The sequence below is a fragment of the Sarcophilus harrisii genome, chromosome 3 (genome assembly GCF_902635505.1).
Source record: "Sarcophilus harrisii chromosome 3, mSarHar1.11, whole genome shotgun sequence".
NCBI classification, from domain to species: domain Eukaryota; kingdom Metazoa; phylum Chordata; class Mammalia; order Dasyuromorphia; family Dasyuridae; genus Sarcophilus; species Sarcophilus harrisii.
The window spans coordinates 364,491,653-364,515,214 of NC_045428.1; the positions used below are offsets into that span (position 1 = coordinate 364,491,653).

Sequence of the window (23,562 nt, forward strand, 5' to 3'; positions counted from 1 at the left end):
CCAAGATCCCAGAATAAAAATATTATTCATCTCCAGGGAGAGAATTAATGAGCTCTGAATGCAGATTGAAGGATGCTTTTAAATACTTTATTTTTTATTCTTTTATTTTCAACATGGATAATATGGAAATCTATTTTATATGAATTCACATGTATAATATAAAATACTGCTCACCTTACTTGAGGAGCAATACGATGGCACAGTCTGAAGACTCTCTAGTCTGCATTAGCTCTGTCTCCTTTACCTCTCATTCTCATGAGAAATGAAGGGTTTGGATCCTGACCATGCTCCCCACCATCGAGGAGTCATACACATGGATTAATTAGAGAGTAATTATTGGACTAAGTTATGTATTAGGACAGCGGTAGTTAGGCAAAGGGAGAGACCACTGTGGGCATCTTGGAGGGTTCTTCCCATTTCTTAGTTTCCTATGTACCATCCCCTAACTGGGTGACTGTCCTATGTCCCCTCTCCACATAGCATGCTCTCATTAACCTCATCAGTTCCTCTGTACCATCTTGGTTCTCTTAGATCCAGCCCGTGTCTCTCTCTGCTCTGGTGGCCTGCATCCCCAGCAGCCTGTTGGACATTGCAAACTGGATACCCTATAGGCTTCTCAAATGTGCTCAGTGTGGAACTTCCAGTTCTTTATCTCTCCCAGACGTCCTTATTTCTGTTGAAGGCACCTCCATCCTTCCAGTGACCCAGGTTCCCAACCTTGGAGGCAAATTCTAGTCCTCACTCCACACGCCCAGTTAGTTGCCAGTCTTGTTGATGCTGCTTCACAAACATCTCCAGCTTCTGTTCCTTTCTTCCCCCTTATACCACTATCATCTTAGTCTTGATCTTCATCATCCCTCACCTGGACTATTGCATTGACCTCCTAGTCAGTTGCCCAAGTTTATTTACATATAACCACCCAAGTGATATTCCTAAACACAGGTTATTCCCCTAATGAGTTAGCTTCTATGGCTTCCTTTTAACTTTAGGGTCAAGAATAAACTGTTCTGACTTTTAATGGAATATATGGAATTGTTCCTCTATGGAATATAGAAGGGTGGTCTTCCCAGTACCTTACATATAGCAGTTCTTACATATGCAGTGCCTTACATATAGCAGTTCTTAATAAACTCTTGTTTGCTCTGAAACAATTGATTGCTCTGAAAAATAATTCACATCCTTTGGAAATGGATTTATACCAAATGCTCTCTAGTTGATCCAGAATAATCTTTTAAACTAGTGATGTCAAATTTAAAAAATATGGGGACTACTAATCCCTGAGGATAAGGATTCCTGATGGCTGCATATTGACTTAGTTTTAAAACATAATATTTTCTTTATTTTCTTTTACTTTATTTTGTTAAATGCCTCCCAGTTACATTTTAATCTGGTTTTGGCTCCACTGAGAAAATTGCAGGCCTTTTATGATTATTTATTTTTTGTTGTCTTTGTATCTTAATAAATGCTTATTGATTGATTGATTGATTACCTTCTGCACTTTAGGGGAATTTGCCTTTTTATTCCTCCCCCTGGCAGTTTTCCACTTATTCTGATTCTGGGATCCAGGATAGGAAAATAGTTAAGTGAACACAGAGAAACTATTATAGCAGACATATTTCTCTTTCCCTTCCATTATTCTTCTTACCTGAAGGTGCCAGATGTACTGTCTCTTATACTTCATCTGCAGCAGGACCTGCACTTGGAGCTACTTTTCTTGCAGGGGTGATAGGCTTGGGCTACGCCAACTGAGGCTCTTTTAACTTCGTTTTCTTTGTGAGCAAGGACAAGAAGATGAGAGATAAACTTATCAGGATGCTGGCTTTAGAATAAGAACATTTATACTGAATTAATCCAAGCTTGATTTACATCTTGATTTCTCTGGCACTTGGGAAGTACCCCAGATTTTTGTATTACCCAAAGTTATGGTATAATTGACCAGGAATAGGAGTCAAGGAAGAAGTCAACTCACATGGGGTAAGCTAACCTTTGGATTTTCATATGTAGGGATTTCCTACATTTAGGATACAGACGACATCTAGTGTAAGGATTCCAATTCTTTGGAGAACTATGGATATTTCTCAGATCTGTGAAAAAAAAAATTACATCAGTATTTTCACTTAAAATTTAACATTTTCTCCAGTTCTGAAAAGTTTTAAAATATTAATCTAAGAGGTGACCATAAACTTTATCAGACTTCCAGAGATGCTCTGTGACACATTAAAATCCTCTCCCCTAGTCTAGCTTTCATTTTACAATTGAGGAAACTGAGTCCCAAAGAGGTTAAGTACTGTTCCCCAAATCACACAAATTGCAGGCTTGGGATTTGAACACAGGCAGATTGAATTCAAATGTAGGACACTTCTTTGATACATCATGATATGATTCTCTTCCTTGCTTTCCTCTTTTGCCATCCTCCTTCTCCCCTTCCTCCTTTCATACCTTTTCTCTCTTTGTTTCTTCCTCCTCCTCCAGCTACTCAACTCAGTTTCCTTCTATTTTTGTCCCTCTGGATTTTGTTCTCTTAGCATTTCTCCAGCTTCTCTGTTCAGTCAGGATCCTTCCCTTTCTCCTAACTGAGGGAAAGGGGTAAGAAAGGGTAAGAAATCACCACCTCCAGGTGGGATTAGTTAGTGAGGAAAGAGAATTTCCATTTGCAAATGAACTGAATGAAGAAACCTAGTTTATAGCCTGTGTTGATGTGTTGTGTTTTGTTTTATGCAAATATCAGTGTTCTTTCCCTGCCCAGTGTTCCCAGAGGGGAAGGCTAAGATGGCTTCTCCCAAGAGTATTTCCTAATGCAAATATGAGTCTTCAGTTTCATTCTTTAATGCATTTATTCTGTAACCTCCTGTGGCTTTGGTGTGTGCATCTTTTCATCCTACTGGATAAGAAGTTTTATGAGGACTAGAAACTATCTCTTTAGACTTTGGAAAATCCTCAGTATGTAGCATGGTGTTTGCTTAAGCACAGGATTGTTAATGTTCAGTTTTTTCAGTTATGTCCCACTTTCCTTGCCCTCATTTGGGGTTTTCTTGGCAAAGATATGGGAGTGGTTTACTGTTTCCTTCACTAGTTCATTTTACAGATGGGGAAACTGAGGCAAACAGGTGATTTGCCCAGAATCATGCAGCTAGGAGGTAACTGAGGTCAGAGATGAACTTAGGAAGATGAGTCTTCCTGATTCCAGACTTGGCACTTCTGCCCTATACCACTAAGGTGCACACAAATGGTACATAATATTTGCTGAATTGAACTATATCCTTTTCTCCCACTTAATTTCTCTGTGTCTCTTCCCTCCCTACTCCTCTTTTCCTTCCAGCTATTCTCCTTTTATTATTAAAATTACTTTTTTTCTCCTAGAAGCACTTTAAAACTTCACAACTAAACAAAGCATCCCTCTTTTCCTTATTCTAAATTTGCTATTTCTTCTTCAAAAAAAAAAAAAAAAAAAAACGGGAAAGAAGGGGAGAGCTGATGAACATTTACATAAAGTGGATTTTTTTTTAAGATATAAAGTGAATGTGGTGCAGCTAGGTGGTGCAGTAGATAGATCACCAGCTCTGAAGTCAGGAGGACCTGAGTTCAAATGTGGCCTCAGACACTTAACACTTCCTAACTGTGTGACCCTGGGCAAGTCACTTAACCCCAATTGTCTCAGCAAAAAGAAAAAAAAAAGATTTAAAATGAATATTAGGGTCATTGGGCAAATAGGAATATCTGGAGAGAAGTTTTTTCTATGACTCTCTCTCCAAAGCAGGGGAAGAAGGGGAACTAAAACCACCATATGAGAGGAAGCCACAGATGCAGGTGGTTAGAGATCAGGAGAGTTGAGATGGAATTCTGGCTCTGTCCCTAAAGAATTCTGGGACTTTGGATAGTTCGGAGCCTTGGAGAAGTACAAAAAATGGTACTGATGCTGGTCTGGAGGATGATACTCCTGCCATAAAGTAGGAACTTGATGGATTCATCTTCTTCCTTCTTCCTTTTGCTCTCTGTGCACCTGACAGCCTCCCATGGCCCTCTGCTGTCTGAGGGTGGTACTACTGCCCTTGCTTGAGCTGGGATGCTTTCTCCCAGTCCTCCCCTGCCCCAGCTCTTACTGGTTGGCTGAGCTGGCCTGGCACCCCACTAACCTCCGTCTGCTTTGTCTCCCCCTCCCGTTGTCTCTCCTTCTGCCCCTGCAGCACTGCCAGTAACTCCAACCGCAGCACGCCTGCCTGCTCCCCCATCCTCCGCAAGCGGTCCCGCTCACCCACCCCACAGAACCCAGACGGAGACACCATGGTGGAGAAGGGCTCGGACCACTCCTCTGACAAGTCCCCATCGACACCAGAGCAAGGGGTCCAGCGCAGCTGCTCTTCCCAGTCCGGCCGCAGTGGCAGCAAGAACTCCAAGGTGAGATGGGGGCATCCGGGCTCCAACCGCTGACAGGGCGAGGGTGAGACGGGGGCAGGGGTGGGAAGTACCCTCTGGTGCATACCTGGTGGAGTAGCCCGGGCCCCCGAAACCTTGACGGGTGGGACAGGAGGAAGGAGGCAGGTAAACACATCAATGAGTAAACACACCAGGGGTGAATGAATGATGCCCACAAATCAGCTTTCCCTCAGTTTAAAAAGGAGTTGGCCTACTTAGGAAGGAGACTCGGGGCCCTTTCCTTCCCAGGGAGATACAGAATACTCTAAGGGGATGGGAGGTAGTCCAGGAATCGTTAGGAAAGAGAAGAGGCTCTCGTCCTATTCACTTCACTCAGGTCTCATTTCAGGATGTGAGCTAGAGTTGCCACAGAGAGTCAGGAAGACTCTTCTTTATGTGTTTTCTTTATTCTCCTTTCTTTCCTGGACCTGTCATTCCCTTATTAACAGTCAGCTCAGCCCTCAACCTACGCCATCTCCTTATTACCAATCAGCTCAGTGGTTAGTGTCACAGAAGTCCCACAAGAATGGGTCCAACTCTGGGACCCTATAGCATCACTATATGTTAGCACTCCACCACCTCCACCCAGAGCCTCCCTCCTGGGGGGTTCCCAGGGTCTGAGGCCCCAGGAAGAAGGCGGCAGGGGCAGTTCAGTGGCCTTGCTGCTGTTACTAAGACAAGGTGAGTCGGAGCTCTTTAGGTCCCTTGATTGTGATAATAATGGTGATTAGTCATTGGAACCACAAGGATTTCCTCCAGAACTGTTTAAGGGATAGTGTATTATATCTATATTCCTTTAGTGCCATTATTACGGAGTCCTGGGGAGGTGGGAAAGGGGTGGGGAGTCAGAGACATTTTTGGTTAGTTGCATATCAGGAAAAAAAGCCCAATAGTAGGAGTTATGACATAGGATGTCTGTCCCCACAGGTCACTGCCCTTCATCCTTGGACCCTCAAGTACTGGGAAGGGGGAGGGAACCTCTGGGAGTAGGGGATGGGGGACTCTCTTCCCACCTGACTTTGTCTCTTGATTTCTTGTTCTTCTTCCCCTTCCTCTCCATCCCCTAACCCTTTCCCTTGCATGCTCGGTCTTAGTCTCACAAGCGCCTCTCAAAAGTAAGACACCATCTCTCTGTCTGTCTTTCTCTCTCTTCCCTCTGCAGTAGAACTATCTGTAGTGCTCAGCAAACCAACCCTGAAACTGTCTTGCTTGGTCCTTTTCCCAGAGGGGCAGGCTCCACTTTTGTCCTGGCAGGTTGGCTTGAAGTCACTGAGGGCTATTTGTGTTGAATCAGATCTGAGAACAGTCCCACTCATCACACCTGGGATTACTCTACCCACTGATTCACTCCCTACCTCCAAGACACAGCCACACACTGACTGTGTTACTCTCCGTTTCCTCCATATCTGGTGCTGACTATTGTTCAGAATTCTACCAGTGGCAGCTTCATTTATTCAGGGAGTGGAGGGTACATCCCTAACTAGGGAATCCCTAAAGCAGACTCACCTATGGGTCTTATGCTACCATGCCATGGTGGCTTGGCTGGGGATAGGGGTTGGGAGAAGGCTGATAGGTCTGAATTCATGGAGTGTCCTAATGGTCCCGCATCATGTATATTACATATCAGTGACCTCAAGAGACCACCTGAACATGCCCTCTCCCTCTTACCAAGTCTTTCAGAGCAGCTCAGCTTAAGCATCCCTTATCAACATCCCTTATCCCCCCTCCCACAGTCCTATGGAATGTGGGTATACTTAGGTTCTTGGATCTTGACCGGGAAATGGAATGCACCCAGTGGTAGGTTACCAGTGCCCCAAGGTTGGTGAGCTGAAAGAAGGTCCAGTCAGATCTTATGTGGATATGTGGAATGCTCTCTAGTGACCTTATAACTTCAGAAGGATGTGGGGTGCTTTGAAGGAAAGCCAGGGATAAGTATGAGAAATGACATTCAATTTGGGAAATAAACTGAGGAAGAGAGGAGCAAGGAATAATAATCTCAAGAGAATTTTTTAGATCTAAAGAAGAAAAGGTTGATAATTGACTTCTTAATAGTAGTCTTCTAATATTTGAAAGGTTATTTGGGAGAAGTTAATGAGTATTTGCTCTCCCCTTCTATGGAAGAAAATTTGAAAAACGATGGGGCTTAAGATACAATGGGAAGATTTAAGTTAGAGATATCTCTTAGATATGAGAATTGTAAGATAAGGGTACTAGATCATAAGCTCCAAAGATGTAGAGCTGGAAGGAACTTCAGAAGCCTTGTATAACTTCTTTTTTTTTTTTTTCAGATTTAAATAGTCCCTAAGCTTTTATCTAAGCACTTCATATTATAGATGAAAAAACTGAGGCCATAGATATTAAGTGGCTTGCCCAAGATCACACAGGTATTAATTAAGTGGCAGAATCAGGGCTTGAACTACAAATCTGGTAGGCTTTCTACTTCATGGAAATAGCAGAATCTCTTTTCTCTTAAGTATTTAAGGCAGAGTGCCACATTTCATGATTTCAGTAGTGTAGTCATGAAGTTAGAGAACTGGCTGAGATCACCTCAGATAGCCTTTTCATGCGCAAGGAATACTATAGCCCTTGGCAACCGCCCAAAGTGAGGAGAGGTCAGCTCCAGAGAACGTGGAGCTCCCCATGGTAGATACCTTGCTTAAAGGTCATTTTATGTCTCTGTCCTTGGGATTCTGTTCAGAAAACCCCTTGACCCCCAGCCCTTGTAGAAGTTCAGCACAAGGAAGGTGCTCAGTGTGTGATGGCTGATAATGGTGCTAATAAGAATCTTTTTTTTTTTTTTTTTTTGAGAACTTGATCATCCTGGGCCCTATGATTTTTCTTACTGTCAAGAAGCCTCTATGTTAGTAAGGGAGACAGAATGTATAATCAATCCAAAAAATTACAATTAAGCCCCTGTGTTCTAAATCACACATGAGTGGTGTAAACAAACAGTTCCAGTGATATCTGAACTGAGCCTGAAGAAAAATGGGTAAAACTTTGATAAACGAGACAGATGAAGGTGGAGTGGGATCAGTGAGTCAGCCAATTCAGTTAGACAGTAACCTATCTAAAAGTAAAAGCATCCACTTTGTACTAACTATATGAAGGAGATTTAAAGATAGTGATATAGTTCCTACTCTCATGGAGCATTTAGTTTGCTAGGAAAAGATAAAATAAATGATTCAGAGTTCTTGGAAAGAAGTTCAAATAAGGTTGTCTGAAAACTCAGAGACCACATCATTAAGGAAGATCACAGACAGGATAAACGGAGAGAGAATATTTGAGCCAAGCCTTGAAGAACTTAACCAGTGGAGATTGTAAAGGAAGAGCCTTCCACATAGAGGTAATGACATGAGCAAACACTTGAGAGACGTCAAGGCTCGTTCAGGAACTTTGCTAGGTTTGTTGGTCTGCAGAGCATGCAAGAAGGTGTAGGAGATGCAGCTGGGAAGGTAGTCTGGCTAGAGAAGCTTCGTGAAGACTTTGGACTGTTAGCGTTGTTAGCGGTGGGAAAAGCAAAGGAAGAGATGCTGGAGGGGACGAGGCAGGAAGCAAAGACTCTGCATTACTAACCAAAGTGAGCAAGCTGAGACCATGGAGGAGGGGGCGCCCATCTAGGCGGAACCACCCAGTGCGCCCCGGCACGAGACAGGACACAGTGATGTGAGATTCGGTAGTGAAGCATTTACATCCCGCATGAGGGCAGAAGGAAGAACATCTGTAGCATGAAAACAAAAACCTGTGGCAGGGCTTTGCCCAAATAGTGCGAGGCAAGGCGGAGGCCTAGGCCCGGGCTCAGGGGGGCTGGTGCTCCCCCTGTCACCCAGAAGCAGTAAGGAGTGAGCCCCGACAGGGTGTGACCCACCCAGGCCCCGGGACCCGTGCCCCCCCATCCCGCCCCCCCCCAGAAGCCTAGGACTGCGACGCCCCCCCCCCCAAGTGTGTCCCCCCTCTGAGAATCAGCCACCCCTACGGCTGCAGTAACAGCTCTGAGCCACTAGAGGGAGCCACACCCCGCTACATCCCCCCACAGCATCCCTGAGTCAGGGCCCGGCCCCCCAAGCGGGGCCGCCCCTTCTCTGTTGCGAGCCCTAGCTCAGCGGCTGCCCCCGTGCTCAGTGCGTTTGCCCAGTCTGTGCCTCTCTCTCGGGCCTCTGTGGCGCTGACCCCCCTCTCCTGTGTTTGACGATTCTCCGCTTTCCCCACCTCAGCTCTAACTTTTCTGGTTTCCTTTCCAGTATGACAGACTTAACCTGATCAAAGTAAGGAGCCATTTTTTCTCCCCCCGCAACGACTGTCCAGCTACCAGTGTTTCCCCCCGTGCCCCCTTCCTCGTCCCTTTCTCCGCTCACTCTGCCCACCCCGTCCCCCTAGAACTTGATAGATCTTTCCAGTTCTCAGGGCAGCATTTAATGCCAAGACACTGCCCCCCCTCCTCCTATCCGTCTTTGGTTCCTTTAGCTTTTCCCTTGCCATACTGCTCCCCGTCCCCTTCTGTAGGGCTGCCGTTAAAGTAGTTCTCGTGAGTCTCCCCTTCCCTGTAGCCTAGTATTCACAGCTCCCCAGAGCCTGCTCCCTAACCTCCCAGCAACTCCCAGAACCTGCCCCTCATGTCCTTCTTGCTCCTCTTCTGCCTTTTATGGTAAAGAAAGCATTCGGGCCTTATCTGGGGGGGGCTAAAGCAGAACAGGCCCATTCACGCGCTGTTAGACATCCCCCTTTCCACTCTCAGTAACCAGGTAATGAAGCTGATAATGTCTGTCCCCTCTTGCAGACTGGACCCATGCCCAAGACAAAATCTGATGGAGAAGAAGCAGAGATAGGGGAATCAGTCTAGATGGCACAGGCCCGGACTTGCTGGAGCTTGGCAAAGGCCGGGCAGGATCAGAGTGTGCGTGCGTGTGACAGACAGATACTAACACACTACTGAGAAACATAGAGAGAGAGAAGGAGGGAGGAAGAGATAATTAACCTTGGCCAGGCTACAGGGACAATGTTCCTAATCCCATAATCCCAAGAGGTATCAACTTTCTTCAGGAAGAGAAAATTAGTTTTCAAGATCGGCTGGATTTTGTCCAGTTAGTTAAGAACCTCAAGGTAGGAGAAGAGACTGTTGTGATGAAAGTATGAAATCAGGCGACATTGGGTAAGCTCATGAAAATCTTTGTGTAGGGAGCTGGGGAGTCAGCTTGCCCAGCTGTCTGATAGTACAGCCTTAGACAAGGTGAATCATAGAGGATAATGTTAACATGAGCATATATTTGCACGTTATTCAGTGGTCACAAAGTACTTTTCATATATGATACCATGTCAGTCATTCACATTTACGTGACATTTTAGAAAAACTGTATGTAATAGAACTGGCTCCAAGAAGACCTGAGTTCAAGTCCTCACTTCTGACATACATACCAACTGTGTGACCTTAAGCAAATTACTCTCATTGCTCTGTGTAACTCTTTAAGTTGTAAAGAAGGTACCAGTCTCCACTGGCAAGAGTCTCTCATCTGACATTTCCCTTTCCCTGTGAAACCACCAATCCATTTTAAAACAAGTAATGTAAGCAACACAAGGATTCTCATTTTATAAGCGAGGGAATGGATACTAAGCCAGCTCAGGGACTTGCCCAGGATCCCACAGTGAGTGTGCGTTAGCAGAGGAGGAGTGTTGCAGTGAAGCAGAGAGGGAGGGGTTGAGACTTTTGTGCTAAGTCCCTGCTACTAAGGGGTCTGCTAAGTCCAGGGCTACTTCCAGCATACTATGCTGTCCAATTTTGCTTGAATGATACACCTAGGAGCTGGATCACTTTGGCTTCCTATATCCCAGTCTCTCTTGTAATCCCCCTTAACCAGGGATGAAGGAGCTGGTCTTGACTTTTCTAATTTTTAAATGTTAGAATTGGGCACAAGAGGTGAGATATCTTAGGGTCACTGGGTGGCAGCTGCAGCCCCTCACATGTGCGGTGGATTGCACATCCATCCATCAGTCTCATGCTCCATCCCTCTTTGTCCACAGGCCCATGTGAACATAGAGTCATATTGTACAGAAGATGAACTTTTTGAGACTAGCTGGCATTCAGACTTAAACATAGGGAGATAACTAGTGAGCTGAGACTCTTCCATCTTTTGCCATAAGGAAATTCTCTGATTCTTAAAGAAACCCTGATTCCTCCCTCCATCAAAGTTAGTCCAAGTGGAGGAACTCGGTCTTATCCAGGCTCCTTCCCTAGAAATGGGGATCAGGTTGTAGCCACACAAGAAAAGGGGGAGAGAACAAGGCTTTGGACTCTTGAGATTTTTTTCAGTTCATTCACAGTGCTCTTAAGTGTGGATCCCAGACCAGCTTCCTCTCTTTCTTAGCATCTCCATGTAGACGAGCTCCCTTTGCCCAGGGCTGGCAAAAAGGACCCCAGAGGACTTGTCTTTGTTTTGTTTTATAAATTCCCTAGGAAATATATTAGGGCAGGAGTTTTCATCCTTTCTCTCAGATCCAGATTTGAATGAGGGAGCCTGCATGCAGCAGTCCTACCCACAGGACTGCCCTCCCATCCCACCCACCCTAGAAAGGGGCTGCCTCGGAGCACAGGGTGGGTGGAGTTTCTCTCTGTACTTGCTCCAGCTTGGACAGCTTTAGGGCAAGGTCCTTGATGCCCACAGAGAGCATCCCTGTCCTCCATCAGAAGGCCTGAGGTTTCTGATGGGGAAGCCTGTCTGTGTTCTAGCTGTTGCTGGGGCTGTTGTCCGGCTGCCACCCCAGCTTCACTGGGGACTCCAGCATGCATTGCTCAGGGGTGGGGGGCTCTTTTCAGGGGCCCTTGATTCCCTCACCTTGAAAAAAGGAGGTCCTCCCTTTGCCCATAGAATGGATATTAAATTGCTTTCGGACTCCTGCCTACCCTACCTTCCTCTGCTGTTCATGTAACTGCCCTGCCTCCCCATCCCCACTGCCCTGAGCTATTGATGCTCTGGCCAGTCTTACCATCCCTACCCTGACTAATTTTACCTTCTCTTTTATTTTGTCCTTTCAGAAAAGCCAGAGTTGGTATAACGTAAGTACTCGTGTTTCTCTTCACTCTGGGTATATGTAAGGTGGGTGGGTGGGGGTGGGGGGGGGCAGGGGATGAGATGGTCTGGAGATCAGCTTGGCCCTCGTGCTCTAGGACTGTAGGCGTGGGGGTCAGGGAAGGGCGGTTTTTCTCCTCGCCTGTCCCCTCCTTCAGAGCCCCTGCCACACAAATATCACTGCCCCAATCCAGGATACATTGGGTATAGGATTATTTAAGGATATCAGACTAAGCTAAAAAGATAGCTGTTTGCCCTTTCCCTAGCACTCACTAGAAAAATGGGTAATTCAGTGGACAAAATGGTTTTCCATATGAAGACATAGTCCTAATGCTGGATGTCAGATGGCTGGCACAGGGGGCAGAGAAGGATTTTGGGGAGGTTGAGTGATCATGACAAGGTCAGGGGATGATTTGGGGTACAGGACTATTTCTACCATGTGGTACTTAAAAAGGAAAATAGGACTGGGTTTACAAAGACAATAACATTAGTCAGAAGTTGAAGTTTAAGACCTATACTTCAGAAACTTTAACTTCACAAAGGATACACAGAAAATCAAATCCAAATAAGTAAAGGTATATGGCCCATAATTCAGAACATAAAATTCAGACCAAACTGTCAAGGAAGAGAAATAATGAAAAGAATAGAGCAAGGCCAAACTTCTTAGGGGGGAAAAAGGTGTAATGAAAGAAAATAAGTAAAAGTAAGAAACTAGAAGGAAAAGATTTTTGAACTAACAAGAAATAGATAATTAAATATATATTGTAATGATCAGACCTGTGATTTCAGTGATACTGGGAGCTCCTGGTGAGTACCTTCCCCCACAAATTCAAGTCAGCATATTCTCTGAAATCGATGTTCTTAAATGATTTGCTTGGGTCTTTGAGAGGTTGTTACTTTTCCTGGATAACATAAGCAGGATGTGTCAAAGAAATCTTCTGCAACAAAGTTCTTTCTGGCTCAGAAGCCAATTCTGTTTCCTAAAAAGGAATTGATAAATTAAGAGTAGGTGAGGTACAGAGAGATTGGCAGGGACTAAGGTGGGGAGGGGGGGAGAAAGATGGCAAATATGGCCAGATAGAATAGTTTTCACTTTCTAGGAGCTTGTTGTAACTGCATAGATTTGGGGGAGAAAAAAATATGGAGTCATTCTTGAACTTTTCTTCTCATTACCTGATTTCTGTCTGGGGGAACAGATGGTCCTGAGAGAGGTATCACCCCCTTGATCATGTTGAAATGAACCTTAAGATCTTAAACCTTCTTCTAGAGTGCTGTTGGCAAGTTACCCAACTGAGCTTCCTGCCCAACTGTACTTTGTCCTTTGGCTCAGTAGAGAATTTATATTAGGAGATAGGCGTCTAAGTGACATGGAGTAACCTCATTTTATACCTTATTATGCTTCTTAATCCTTAACCTCACGTTTATCGTCTCTTTAGCCCTCTCTGTATCACTTCACCTTTCTTCCCAGAAACCTGGAGCTGGAAGCTGTTTCTGGAGAAGGACCATCACCCATTTCCTGATCCCTCGGCCTTTGCAGTACTTTGGCCACCTTGAAGAGAGAGTGTTTATGTTGGGGGGGGGGGTGGGGGAGGAAGTGAAGAGGGAAGGAAAGAGAGCAATAAAGAATATCAGAGCAAAGATTCCCCTTTAGTGAGAGATGTTGTATGCATCCTGGGCTAGGAAAGAGAAAGAGAACCAAGGCCTAGATATAGTGTAGGGACTTGGGCCAAAATCAATACGAGCGTTGTGTATCCATAGTTATGTACAATGATGTCCTAACATCGGTACTAATCTGTTCCTATGAGATCTTAAAGATTGTTCTCCAGTGAGACTGAATGTCCAGCCCATGTTGAATTGAGCTTAGGGTTGCATGGCCCTCAGTATCCCACTGAACCCCTAGAAGGCAGGCCCTGAGGCTGGGAGAGGGGAGAGACAATAAGCTGCTACATTCTCCTCATCCCTAACCCCACCTCATTCCTGAAGCCAAAACATTGACCCTGGGATCTGAATTCCAATTCCCTTGTCCACTTATTCAGGACAAGGTCACTAACCAACCTCTTTTGTTTAGAGATGGAGGTAGGAATAGGCTGGGCTGGGCTGCCTGTCTTACTGGGAGCTAAAAGGCTAGGAGCTTGTCTGACTGATCCAAGCTTCCTTTTGGGATGTCACATATTTTTCCGACACCCAAGTCCATCCCCTCCCCCAGCATCCAAGGGAGCTGTATGCTATGCACCCCAGAAAGAAAGGAGAAGGAAACATGAAACAATGAAACTGGATGATTAAAATAGTTTTCTTAAAAGAATTTGATTCACAACTCTTTCATTCCTCTAATCTCTAACTTCACCATTGCTCTCTTTTCTATCTCTTAGAGTTTACTGATTTTCCCCCCTCACTTTTCTACTATTCTTTCTTTTCCCTCCTTTTCTTCCTCCCTTTTCTTCTCTGTGCTCCTTGCTTTTTCTCTTTTTCCCTTTTCCCCCTTCCCTTGAAATCTAGCTTTCTTTACCTCTTCTCCCTGTCCCTTTCCTTTCCCTGCCTTATTCTTTTACCTTGGTTTCCAAACATGAATGGGCCAAAATTGCAACCATCAAGTTATACAGAGCTGGGGGTCCTGTAGATAGACCATGTGAGAGGCCTAGGTTCTACAACCAGAGATCCAAATGTCAGGGACACCATTCCTGTTTTGGGTCCTAGAAAGCCTCTGAAATTCTGATGGTGAGCAGACATATTAGAAGATAACATACCAACTGGAGACATCTAAAAGTTTGAATTGAGAACTGAGATAGGTTTCATCTGCAGTTAGAAATGCTGAAAAGCTGCATCTCCTCCTGCTCCATCCTTACATATCAGTCTTCCCAAACAAACTGGTTTCTTTTTTCTACCTGCTGTGGTAGACTACTCCAGGAAGCCAAATGAATGAATTCTTGAACATCTACCCACCACAAATCATTAACTCACTGTGGGTTTTTTCCCCCAAAGATAACTTAAATTGTTGTTCATATCTCAAAATTCCTTTCTGTGTTATCTTACACTAGAGATTCCTTCATGGACCCAGGCATCACAGAATTTGGGGCAGACCATAATTAGCCTTTTTTCCTCTTCCTCCTCCTTCCTGCCCTGCTCACCAAACACTTAAATACTTATACATAATCTCTGTCTTCCTGCAGCCAATATCACCACCTAAAATACTCAACAATTTCCTTGTCTATTCGGTTCTAGCTCAGGGCCCCTAGTTGTGGTATCTTCCCTTTATCTATTTCCCCAGTGGCCCTCAGTCCTATTTTTCTCTTGGTCCTATTGGGATTGGCTGCATACTTGGGACAAGGTGATTGAGGAGGGTCAGGTAAGGGAGAGAGAACAAAGCTGAGTGACTACAGTGAGAGGAGATAGAAAAAATGGCCAGTGGCCTGGGGCCTCTGTTCCTGAGGAAGAGAAGTAGGAAATAGAGATAAGGGGTAGCCATGTCTTCTGGGAGGGTGGTGAGGAAAGACAGTCAGACCTGGGCCCCTCAGCTAGAGAACCCTGCTCTGCTGCATGCTGCTCAGTCTCTATGGTTCTCATGTTGATATCCTTTCTCTCTCATCTTTCTGTTTTTTCTCCATGTGTTTTTCAGCATGAGAGACAGCACATCCGAAGAGTAAGCACCGGCTGCCTTCTGTGTATTTATTGTAGTCTCTAGTGCCCTCGAGGGGCCAGCTGAAAGCAGTTCTGGGAATTGGGCTGGGTGGGCTGCCTCCCCCTTCTGAGGCTGGCCTCTTTTGGAGGCCCCATTCTGGCCTTAGCCAGAAATACTGCCTGTGCCATAAGATAACCTGTGCCAGACTGGCGTTGTGGGGTAGTCGGTGCCTTTGTGCTTGGGTAATCCGGACCCCTGTGCCTACTGTGGTTGCTGGCTGGGCCTCCCTATCCATGAGCCGCAGAGCACAGGCTTCAGCTCAGGCCCACTGATGGGGTCAGGGCCTGCATCCGAGAGCACACGTCAGCCCTTTCAGAGCAGCCTTCCATGTGATTCCATTAGCAGACCCTAACCCTAGCCCTACTGCTTTGAACTGGTTTTCTTGATGTTCTCCTCTGAGCCTGTTTGATCCTCCCAATCAAGGGGCGACTAGGTGGCAGTGGGCCTGGAGTCAGGAAGCCCTGAGTTTTATTCCAACCTCAGATACTAGCTGGTGAATCTGGGCTGTCATTTTACCTTTATCTGCCTGCATTTCCTCAATGGTGAAATAGGGATAAAAACAGCACCTACTCCCAGGATTGTCATGAGGATCAAATGAGATGATATTTGTAAAGCACTTAGCATAGTGCCTGGCACATGGTGGGTACTTAATAAATGCTTGTTCCCTTCCTCTTCCCATCTAAACGCTGCATCTCTGATGCTGTCTTTCTAGAATGATTCCTTTCTCCTCTCCTTTTCCCTCTTGTCTTTCCTTTCTTCAAACTGTCAGCTACTTCCCCTTTTCAGAACTCTTCCTGAAAGTTATGTGTGTGAGGAGACAATGCCCATTTGCTGTTTCCATACAGGTTACTTTGAGGGATAAGGTGCCAGCACTCGGGGAGAAACTCCCCACATGACTGAGGATTGGGCCAGCTTCAATATGCGGCCATAGAAAGCTCCATCAGGAGATGGAACTACTGGGACAGGCGTTTCTTAAGAGGAGGATGTCCCACTGAGGCACCACCAGGTCCCCTAGAGATGGCAGGGAGCCTGAGTACCAGGAAAGCCCCTCTCTCCTAGCTCTCCCAGCTCTCGGGGTCTTAGAACACTGAAGCAGGCATCATCTCTCTCACACTCCTGTCAAAGGAATAGCTGCTGTTTACGTGAAGACAACCAATTACATCCTCAGGCTGTCAACACCACTTCTAAATGGTTTTAACTGTTAGGAAGCTGGTCTTTATATGGAGCTGCAGTGGTCCTCCAGTTTCCCAACTCATTGCCCTGGGTTCTAGCAAATAAATTTAATCCTCCTTCCCCCCATGGTAGCATCCTAGGTACTTGAAGACAGACTGTGATGTCCTCCCTACCCCCCATCCAGTTGTGTGTTCTTCAAGCTACAAAGTCACTAGGGCCATCAATCGATCTTGATAGGGTTGTCCTCCTTTGGACCCAGACCCAGAAATGAACACTGCTTCCAGATAGGATGGGACCAGAACAAAAATATTTTAAGCATGTTGCTGGGGATACACCATTCTTCCTGATGCCAAAGAACCGGATACTTGGGGGGAAAGTAATAGATAAGGTAGTAAAAGGTAGAGGAGGAAATAAGCAGGAAGGTGAATTCAGAATAATCAAAAGGAAGGATTTAAGGGAAAGGTGTCTTCCATTTTCTTTGTCCAAATGAACTACACAAGACCCCCGGGTCATAGGCACACAGTCACTCCCTCCTACAGGGATCAGTACAGGAGGGCTCTTAGTCTATGAGTAATGGATGGATTCTTTGGGTTGGAGGCAGCACTGGGATTCTCCCCTCCTCCAAAGGTAGGGGTCAGTGTGCTTGCCTTCTCTTCCCGAGGGTGATTTCTTTTGCTTGTTCTGACTGCATAGGAGCCTTGGGTTATAGAAAACCTGGAACCTTCTGCTATTCTGATTCTCAGGTTCTCTAAAAAGGACTTGAGTTAATAGGCAGCTTCCTGCTGCCTACACAGTATGATCCGAACAGAAGAAGGGATGGTTCTGGAGAAAGTTAAGGGGAGAGGGAGCCGGGGGATTCACAATCAAGCAAATGGGATCAGAGGCAGGTAACTTAAAAAGACCAAATTATAGCAGGCAAGAAGTCCTAGAAGGGGTGCATAGCCTCTGGGCTATCACTTAGCTTCTTCCCTAATCAGCCCTAATCCCGATTTACTGTGTCCCTCCTCCTCCAACTCTTGTGTCCTCTACTCTTACATCTGGCCCTTCTTTTCCCATTGTGGTATCAGCTCCGTGTCTCCTCATACTCCCATTTCTCTAGGTTCTAGGCTTCCCATGACCCATTCAGTTGGAAGCTCTCTTTATCCCATCAGAGGTCAATACTCTGCCCAAATCCACTTCTCTCCCAACCCCTCTGCCTCTTCCTCTTGCTAGTGTAGAGGGAATAAGTACCAGGCAGTCCCCGCTTTTCATGTTTGTGATAGAGTTAATATTTACCGTGGGCTACTTCCCCCCTCCACTGCCCTTGGGATCCTGCTTACAATGCACCTCTTCATGAGTAGGGAGGGGAGGCAAAGGTGGATGTGTGGAGGTGCATCCTCCTAGATGTTATCTCTTTGGGTGTAACGCGCTCCCACCCCATTACAGCTGGGACAAACAGAACGCCATTTGTCATATCCTTTAGTGATACTGTAAGATAAGGAATCTTAACTTGGTATCTGTGAAGTTCAAAAAAATCATTGGTAACTATTTTAAAATCATTTCTTGGCAATCCTTGGCAGTTAAATGTCTTATTTGATGCAGTCAGAAACATTCTTCTAAGCAGGAGTCCATGGGATCTATCAGAGTACCAAAGAAATCCATGTCACGAGGTTAAGGACTCCTATGAGGAGATTTTTTTCAGTCTCATGGCTCCTCTGGATTTGGGATCTGAGGTGGGAGGGAAGAGGCACAAATAAAGAGATTTCAGTGACCCCATGGGGAGCTGTTGTTAAACCCTACTCTGTTTAGGCTAAGAGTAATATAGCCTTGAGATGGATGATTAAGGAAGGGTAGGAATGTGTACTTGTTTGTGTGTGTAGGTCATATATGTCTGTGTTAGAGAAATTACTCATTCAGTGTTTATTCAAGACATGCTTATTAAGCTCCTGATGTATATATACAAAGCAGTCTGGGAGATACATATATATCACTAGAAACATACAGAATCAGAATCAATAGATTTAGAGTAGAAAGAAACTTGCAAGCCATGTAGTCTGACCCTTCCTTTTTATAGATGTGGTGGCTGAAACCCAGAGTGGGGACACCAGGGGCTCATCCTGATAGTGAGGGGCAGAGGCAGAATTTGGACGTAGGACCTTTGACTCTAGTGTTCTTTTCATTGTTATCCCCTCTCCCCCATAGGGCAATTTCTCTGGATAGGCTGTGACTCCTGTTTATTGGTTGAATATCGGAGCACTGTGTGTACATATACATGTTCGTGCATGTGCACATTTAGTGATGTTACATACAAGGGGCGAAGTATGTGTGTAGAATTTAATATTTGCTAACTATTTTGACATTCCCTAAAGCCCCTGACTCTATTTCTGAGCTCCTGGTTACCAGCCATCCGCAGACCCACCACCTCTTTGATCATGTGGACTCTACCACACCTGAAGCCACTAAGTAGCCCCCTTGGCCCTGGAGGGACTGGGAAGGCCAGGATGTACACAGAGTGGGGACACTACCCCCATTGTCTCAGAGGCTGGCTTCCTTTCATTGTCAGCCACAAAATTCCTGTGTCATCTTGAATTCTCTCTACAAACACCAGCGTGGCACCTACATGTGGTGGTAGGTTTCTAGGACTTTTTGCCGCCATCCCTGCTCTGTCCAGATGCCTGAGCATTCCTGACCTCAACTATGTCCATTTAGCTGGACTTCAGCTTTGTCTCCTTCCATCTCCCTGCCTTTCATCGTGTTCCTCCAGGGAGGTCAGAAATCTTAAAGAGCAGCCTCTGGAGAACTTGGAGCTAGGGAGTTCCTCGGTGTGATGTGTCAAAGAAAGAACACTGCCCTAGGAGCCTAATGACCTGAGTTCTCCTCCCGGTGCTCAACAAAATGCTGGGTGACTTTGGACGTGTGACCCACGTCCTTCCTGACCCTCCTCTGCAAAATAAGGTGACTGGACTAAGTGAGTTCCAAGGTCCAGGTTCTTTAAAGGTCTTTGAAAAGGAGATTACCTTTCTTCCCCCAGCTTCCCCACCTTTTCCCTCTCTCTAGCCAATAAGCTTTGCTAGATTCCTGATCATTCTCGGGCTGGCACCGGGGAGCTGGTGGACAGGGTTGGTGGGAGAGTAAACATAGCAGAAGCAGCTCTCGGAGTCTCAGATTTCGGATTTCATCATCACAGCAGCATCTCGGGTGCCTCCTTCTCCCCTCCCTCCACTTCGATCTCTGGCCAACAACTTTCCTTTGCAGGAAACATCTGCTGGGGAAGGCTGGGCCAGACCGGGGGTTACTGGAGGACATTGGCCAGGACCGTCCCCCAGATCCTGTAACTTTAAGTGTGTGTTTGGGACTGTGCGTCCTACCCTCCCTCCCTCATGCCTTACACAGGCAACACTAACAAAGAAACTGTTTGCCAGTCAACTGCAAAGGAACAGGGATGGGTGGGGAAGACAGAGGAGAGGGGCCGAAGCCGTTCTTGGTATGTCCAGTAGCAGCTGCCCAGGGCGCAGGACGGGAGTCACAGCCCGTGCACTGGTGTTAGTGCTGGGGGGGGCACTTCCCCTCCTTGCCCTTTGTGTGCCTGGGAAGTGACAGGCAGAGACTAAGAATTTGGGAATCCTACTCCATTGTGGGCTTGGGCGAGCTCTGAGTCACCCCATCATAAAGGCTCTATAATGAACACTGCCACTGGAGTGAGTCACTGGAGGGGCTGGAGCTTTGAACTCCGGAGCACGACTGTACCTGTCTGTTGAAACTACACCTGAGCTGGTCATTTGGCTGGGGCCCCTCCGGCGGGCCTTGGTGGACTTGGTACGTGGGTCACACTTTTTGGCTCCAACCCGCTGCTTGGAATCTTTGGATGGACTCTGGGAGTTACAATTGCTCCTCGCTGGAAGGAAGCAGTTCACCCTACCTTTAACATGGGATCTCCGGGAGTGGAGGTCACCACATTGTGAGCATCAGATGGGAGAAAGGGCACTCTACAGCAGGAGGCTGACCAGTGAGCTCCTCCCATGACCAACCCTGACCACATCCCTTTGGCTGGACAGACCTTGCGTTGAAAAGGAGCCTGAATGTGAAGGGAGAATACAGGACGGTAGCTTTGCCTTCCAGCCTGGTCACTTTTTTGCTGTCAGTCCAGGCAAGACTGATTATTTACCCTGTGGATATTGGAGGAAGGGAACACCAAGGAGCTGGACAAGTTAGGGTACCGGATGGGAGGGGAGCAATGGACTCTTTGACAGAATCTGGGATCCTCTGGAGCCTAATGCTGGCTCAGGACAGTGAGTCTTTGCTGTATTACCTGCAGAGATTGGACAGCTCATCTGCAGGCTGCAAACACTGGCATTGCTGTGAATCTGAAGAAATCCCAGCAGTGAGTTTGCAATCTGATTATTTTCTGTCTCCCTCTGTTATAATTTCAAAATTCTTAGCATTTCTCATTTTAACCTGTTTCCTGAGGGTTTACAAGTATTGCTAAAGAGGGTCCAGCCTAACTGGTTCTTGAATTCTTTAAAATACAGGTGGAATTGTAGCTAACTTTTGGAGGGAATAGTTCCAGAAATAAGAAGAGGGAATATTGATGTTAATATCGTTCCCACTGATATGTAATGCTTCAAGATAGGGAAGAAAAAGTTAACTTTACTCTTCTGTTTCTGGAACAGCCTATGCCGATAAACTACGTTGGCGGGTTAGTGAAATGAGTGCCTAGGTTTGAAATGCTGAATTTTTTTCTTTAACTCTTGATTTTTGCTTCTGAAACTTAAGAAATCCCAGTGCTGAATATGAATTCCCTATTTCCCTACTCCTGAATCTGTAGAATTCTTGGAAGAGGGAGAAAAGATAAATCAATTTGCCTGTGGTTTGGAAAATGTGACTGCGCCTTCCATTCCTCTACACCTGTGGAGACCTTACTCAGTTATACATTGGAAGTGTAAAGAGCTAGGTGTGGGGGAGGTGGAGAAAAATTAAGGTTTTGAGGCCTGCAACAGCTTGGATAACAGGGTTCCTTGGGCTGGGGATCCACCTGAAATGGGTTGGGAACACCCTACTAACCTGCTCATCTCATCTCTTCAGATACAGTCCCTCAAAACTTCAGCTGGTGAATGGGAGGCACCAGTGTGATCTTTTGGGATTTCACTGTTCCTTCACACGGACAAAGCTTGAGTATCTGCTTTCCATGTCTGTCCTGGACAGGACTTAAATAGCAGCAAGAGCCATAAGCAAAATCTTTATTGCAATAGTGATTAAGTAGAGGTATGTGTGGAATTGTTTCTGAGAATTGTCCCATAGAATCTTTTGAAGTCTTTTCTAGGACTTGAATTTAGTGTAACTAATAGTGTCCCGTTTAGGAAGGTCACTGTTTTTTAAGTGCAATTCATTTGGTATGCATTTAACAAAAGACAAATTAGCTGAAATCTCTGAAGATACTGTCTTTTCTAGAAAGCCTTCACGGAAGACTTTGTGTCAGTGAGCTCACGTAGTTCCAATACAAGGTAAAAAGTCATAGGTTTGAGTGCTTTCTTGATCCCCTAGAGAAAGCAATTCCATAGTCTCACTGCAGACAGGTGTGGTTGAACACAAAGGAAACTGGGTGGGAAAACTGGGACTTTAGGGTTCAGTGCCAGTACTGGAAATGTAACTGAAAGCATATACCTTTAGAGTAGTAATATGAACTAAAGACAGCCAATTCTAGAATCTGGATGGAATCAGTTGTCTTCCTTAGATTGGGATCTCTTTGAGAACAGGAGCTGTCTTTTTGCCTTTTTTTTTTTTGATATCTCCAGCCCTTAGGACAGTGCCTGTTACATAGTAAGTGGGTACTGAATAAATGCTTTTTGACTTTCTTTTTATTCTTGCCTCTTGCAGGGATATTGTGCTTATGTGTTCTCAGAGTTCTTGGCTATTATAAATTGGGATATGTGTGCCCTTAGGAAGCAGGAACCAGTTTATTTTTATCTTTATATTCAGTTATTGGCACATATGTAGTGTTTAATCAATGCTGTTGATTTCTTGATTGATTAGACTTTCAATGTTATGTCTAGAGGGATTAACTACTTAAGTGAGGTATATTATAATGGTGATTACTTTCATTTATGGTTGGACTATTTAACAGCTGATGCTCTTTCCAATTCTCAAAGTATGAATCCATGGGAAATTTTATTTTATAGATATTGGGATTAGGAGCCAAGGACTGGATCTGTAATTCTGTTTATTGAGTTTTTTTCCAGATGAGAAAACACCTTCGACCAATGTAGATTTTTGTACCTTCTCTGTTACTTTGGATATTACTAGAACACGGAAAAATTAAATGACTTGCTCAGTCATACAGCATTATTCAGAAGTGGGACTTGAATTCAGATCTTCTAAGCTCCAAAGCTTGTTCTTTATTCACTTTGTCATTGTTGATGAATTACCTTTTAAATAGGTTTGGATTTTAGGCTCAATAGGCTGCCTAATTAAAGACCAGACAACTTGAAGGGAGGGAATAGCTTAAGAAATTGCTCACATCTATCTCAGAAACACTTTTTTACAGTTCCAAACATTTACAATTAAAATTTGTTTTAAAAGATAAAATAACTACATGGAAAAGGCTATCACTAGTTGGGCATCAGGGTATTTATCCCTTACCTACACCTTACTTTTAGAACTCCCTTTACATTCATGTTCCATCCTTAGGGTTGGGGGGTAAGAATTAGAATAAATTTAGAAGGTAACTTAGGGCTTCACGTTGCTTTGGAGGGGTGCTTCCCCTCCCTTCTGTCTGTTCCTGCCACATAGGTCAGGGCTGTGCATAATGTGGGTACACTTGTCCTTGTTAGCTTTTTCTCAACATGGCCCTGGGAGGCAAAGTCTACTGCATTCTCTCTTTCTCTCCATCCCACCACCCCTCCTACTCCCTACTAAACCTCCTGCATAACTTGGCCTTGCTATATATGTTGGATAAAAGCATTTCATTCCCTCCTTCTTAAAACAGGAGAAACTGCTCTCTGCTAATATACCTCCCCTCTTTCCTGTACTCTCTACCTCTGGCCTCCCCAAGTGCTTTCCCCCTTTATCCCCCTAACCTTAATTCTTTGTCACACAGGTATTAAGCCCAACTTACAAACAGCGGAATGAAGACTTTAGGAAGCTTTTCAAGCAACTTCCTGACACAGAGCGCCTCATCGTTGGTAAGCCAGGAGTGACCCCCAAATAGGGGCCATTACTCCAACTGTTTTACCGGAGAAAGAATATGACCCTAAACTGCCATGTCTG

At 45.3% G+C, this 23,562-nt stretch overlaps 1 protein-coding gene across 14 annotated transcripts in view; it reads left to right on the forward strand.

The window, feature by feature from the left end:
* GRAMD1B (GRAM domain containing 1B) overlaps positions 1-23,562 on the forward strand; it is a 222,529-nt gene that overhangs the window by 167,051 nt on the left and 31,916 nt on the right. For 4 of the 14 annotated variants that reach the window (XM_031960190.1, XM_031960196.1, XM_031960197.1 and 1 more), the window contains 5 exons: positions 4,185-4,395; positions 5,508-5,528; positions 11,438-11,458; positions 15,085-15,108; positions 23,393-23,477. In XM_031960190.1, the coding sequence (XP_031816050.1) occupies positions 4,185-4,395; positions 5,508-5,528; positions 11,438-11,458; positions 15,085-15,108; positions 23,393-23,477 (362 nt within the window). The other 10 variants (XM_031960187.1, XM_031960191.1, XM_031960193.1 and 7 more) reach the window with 6 other exon arrangements.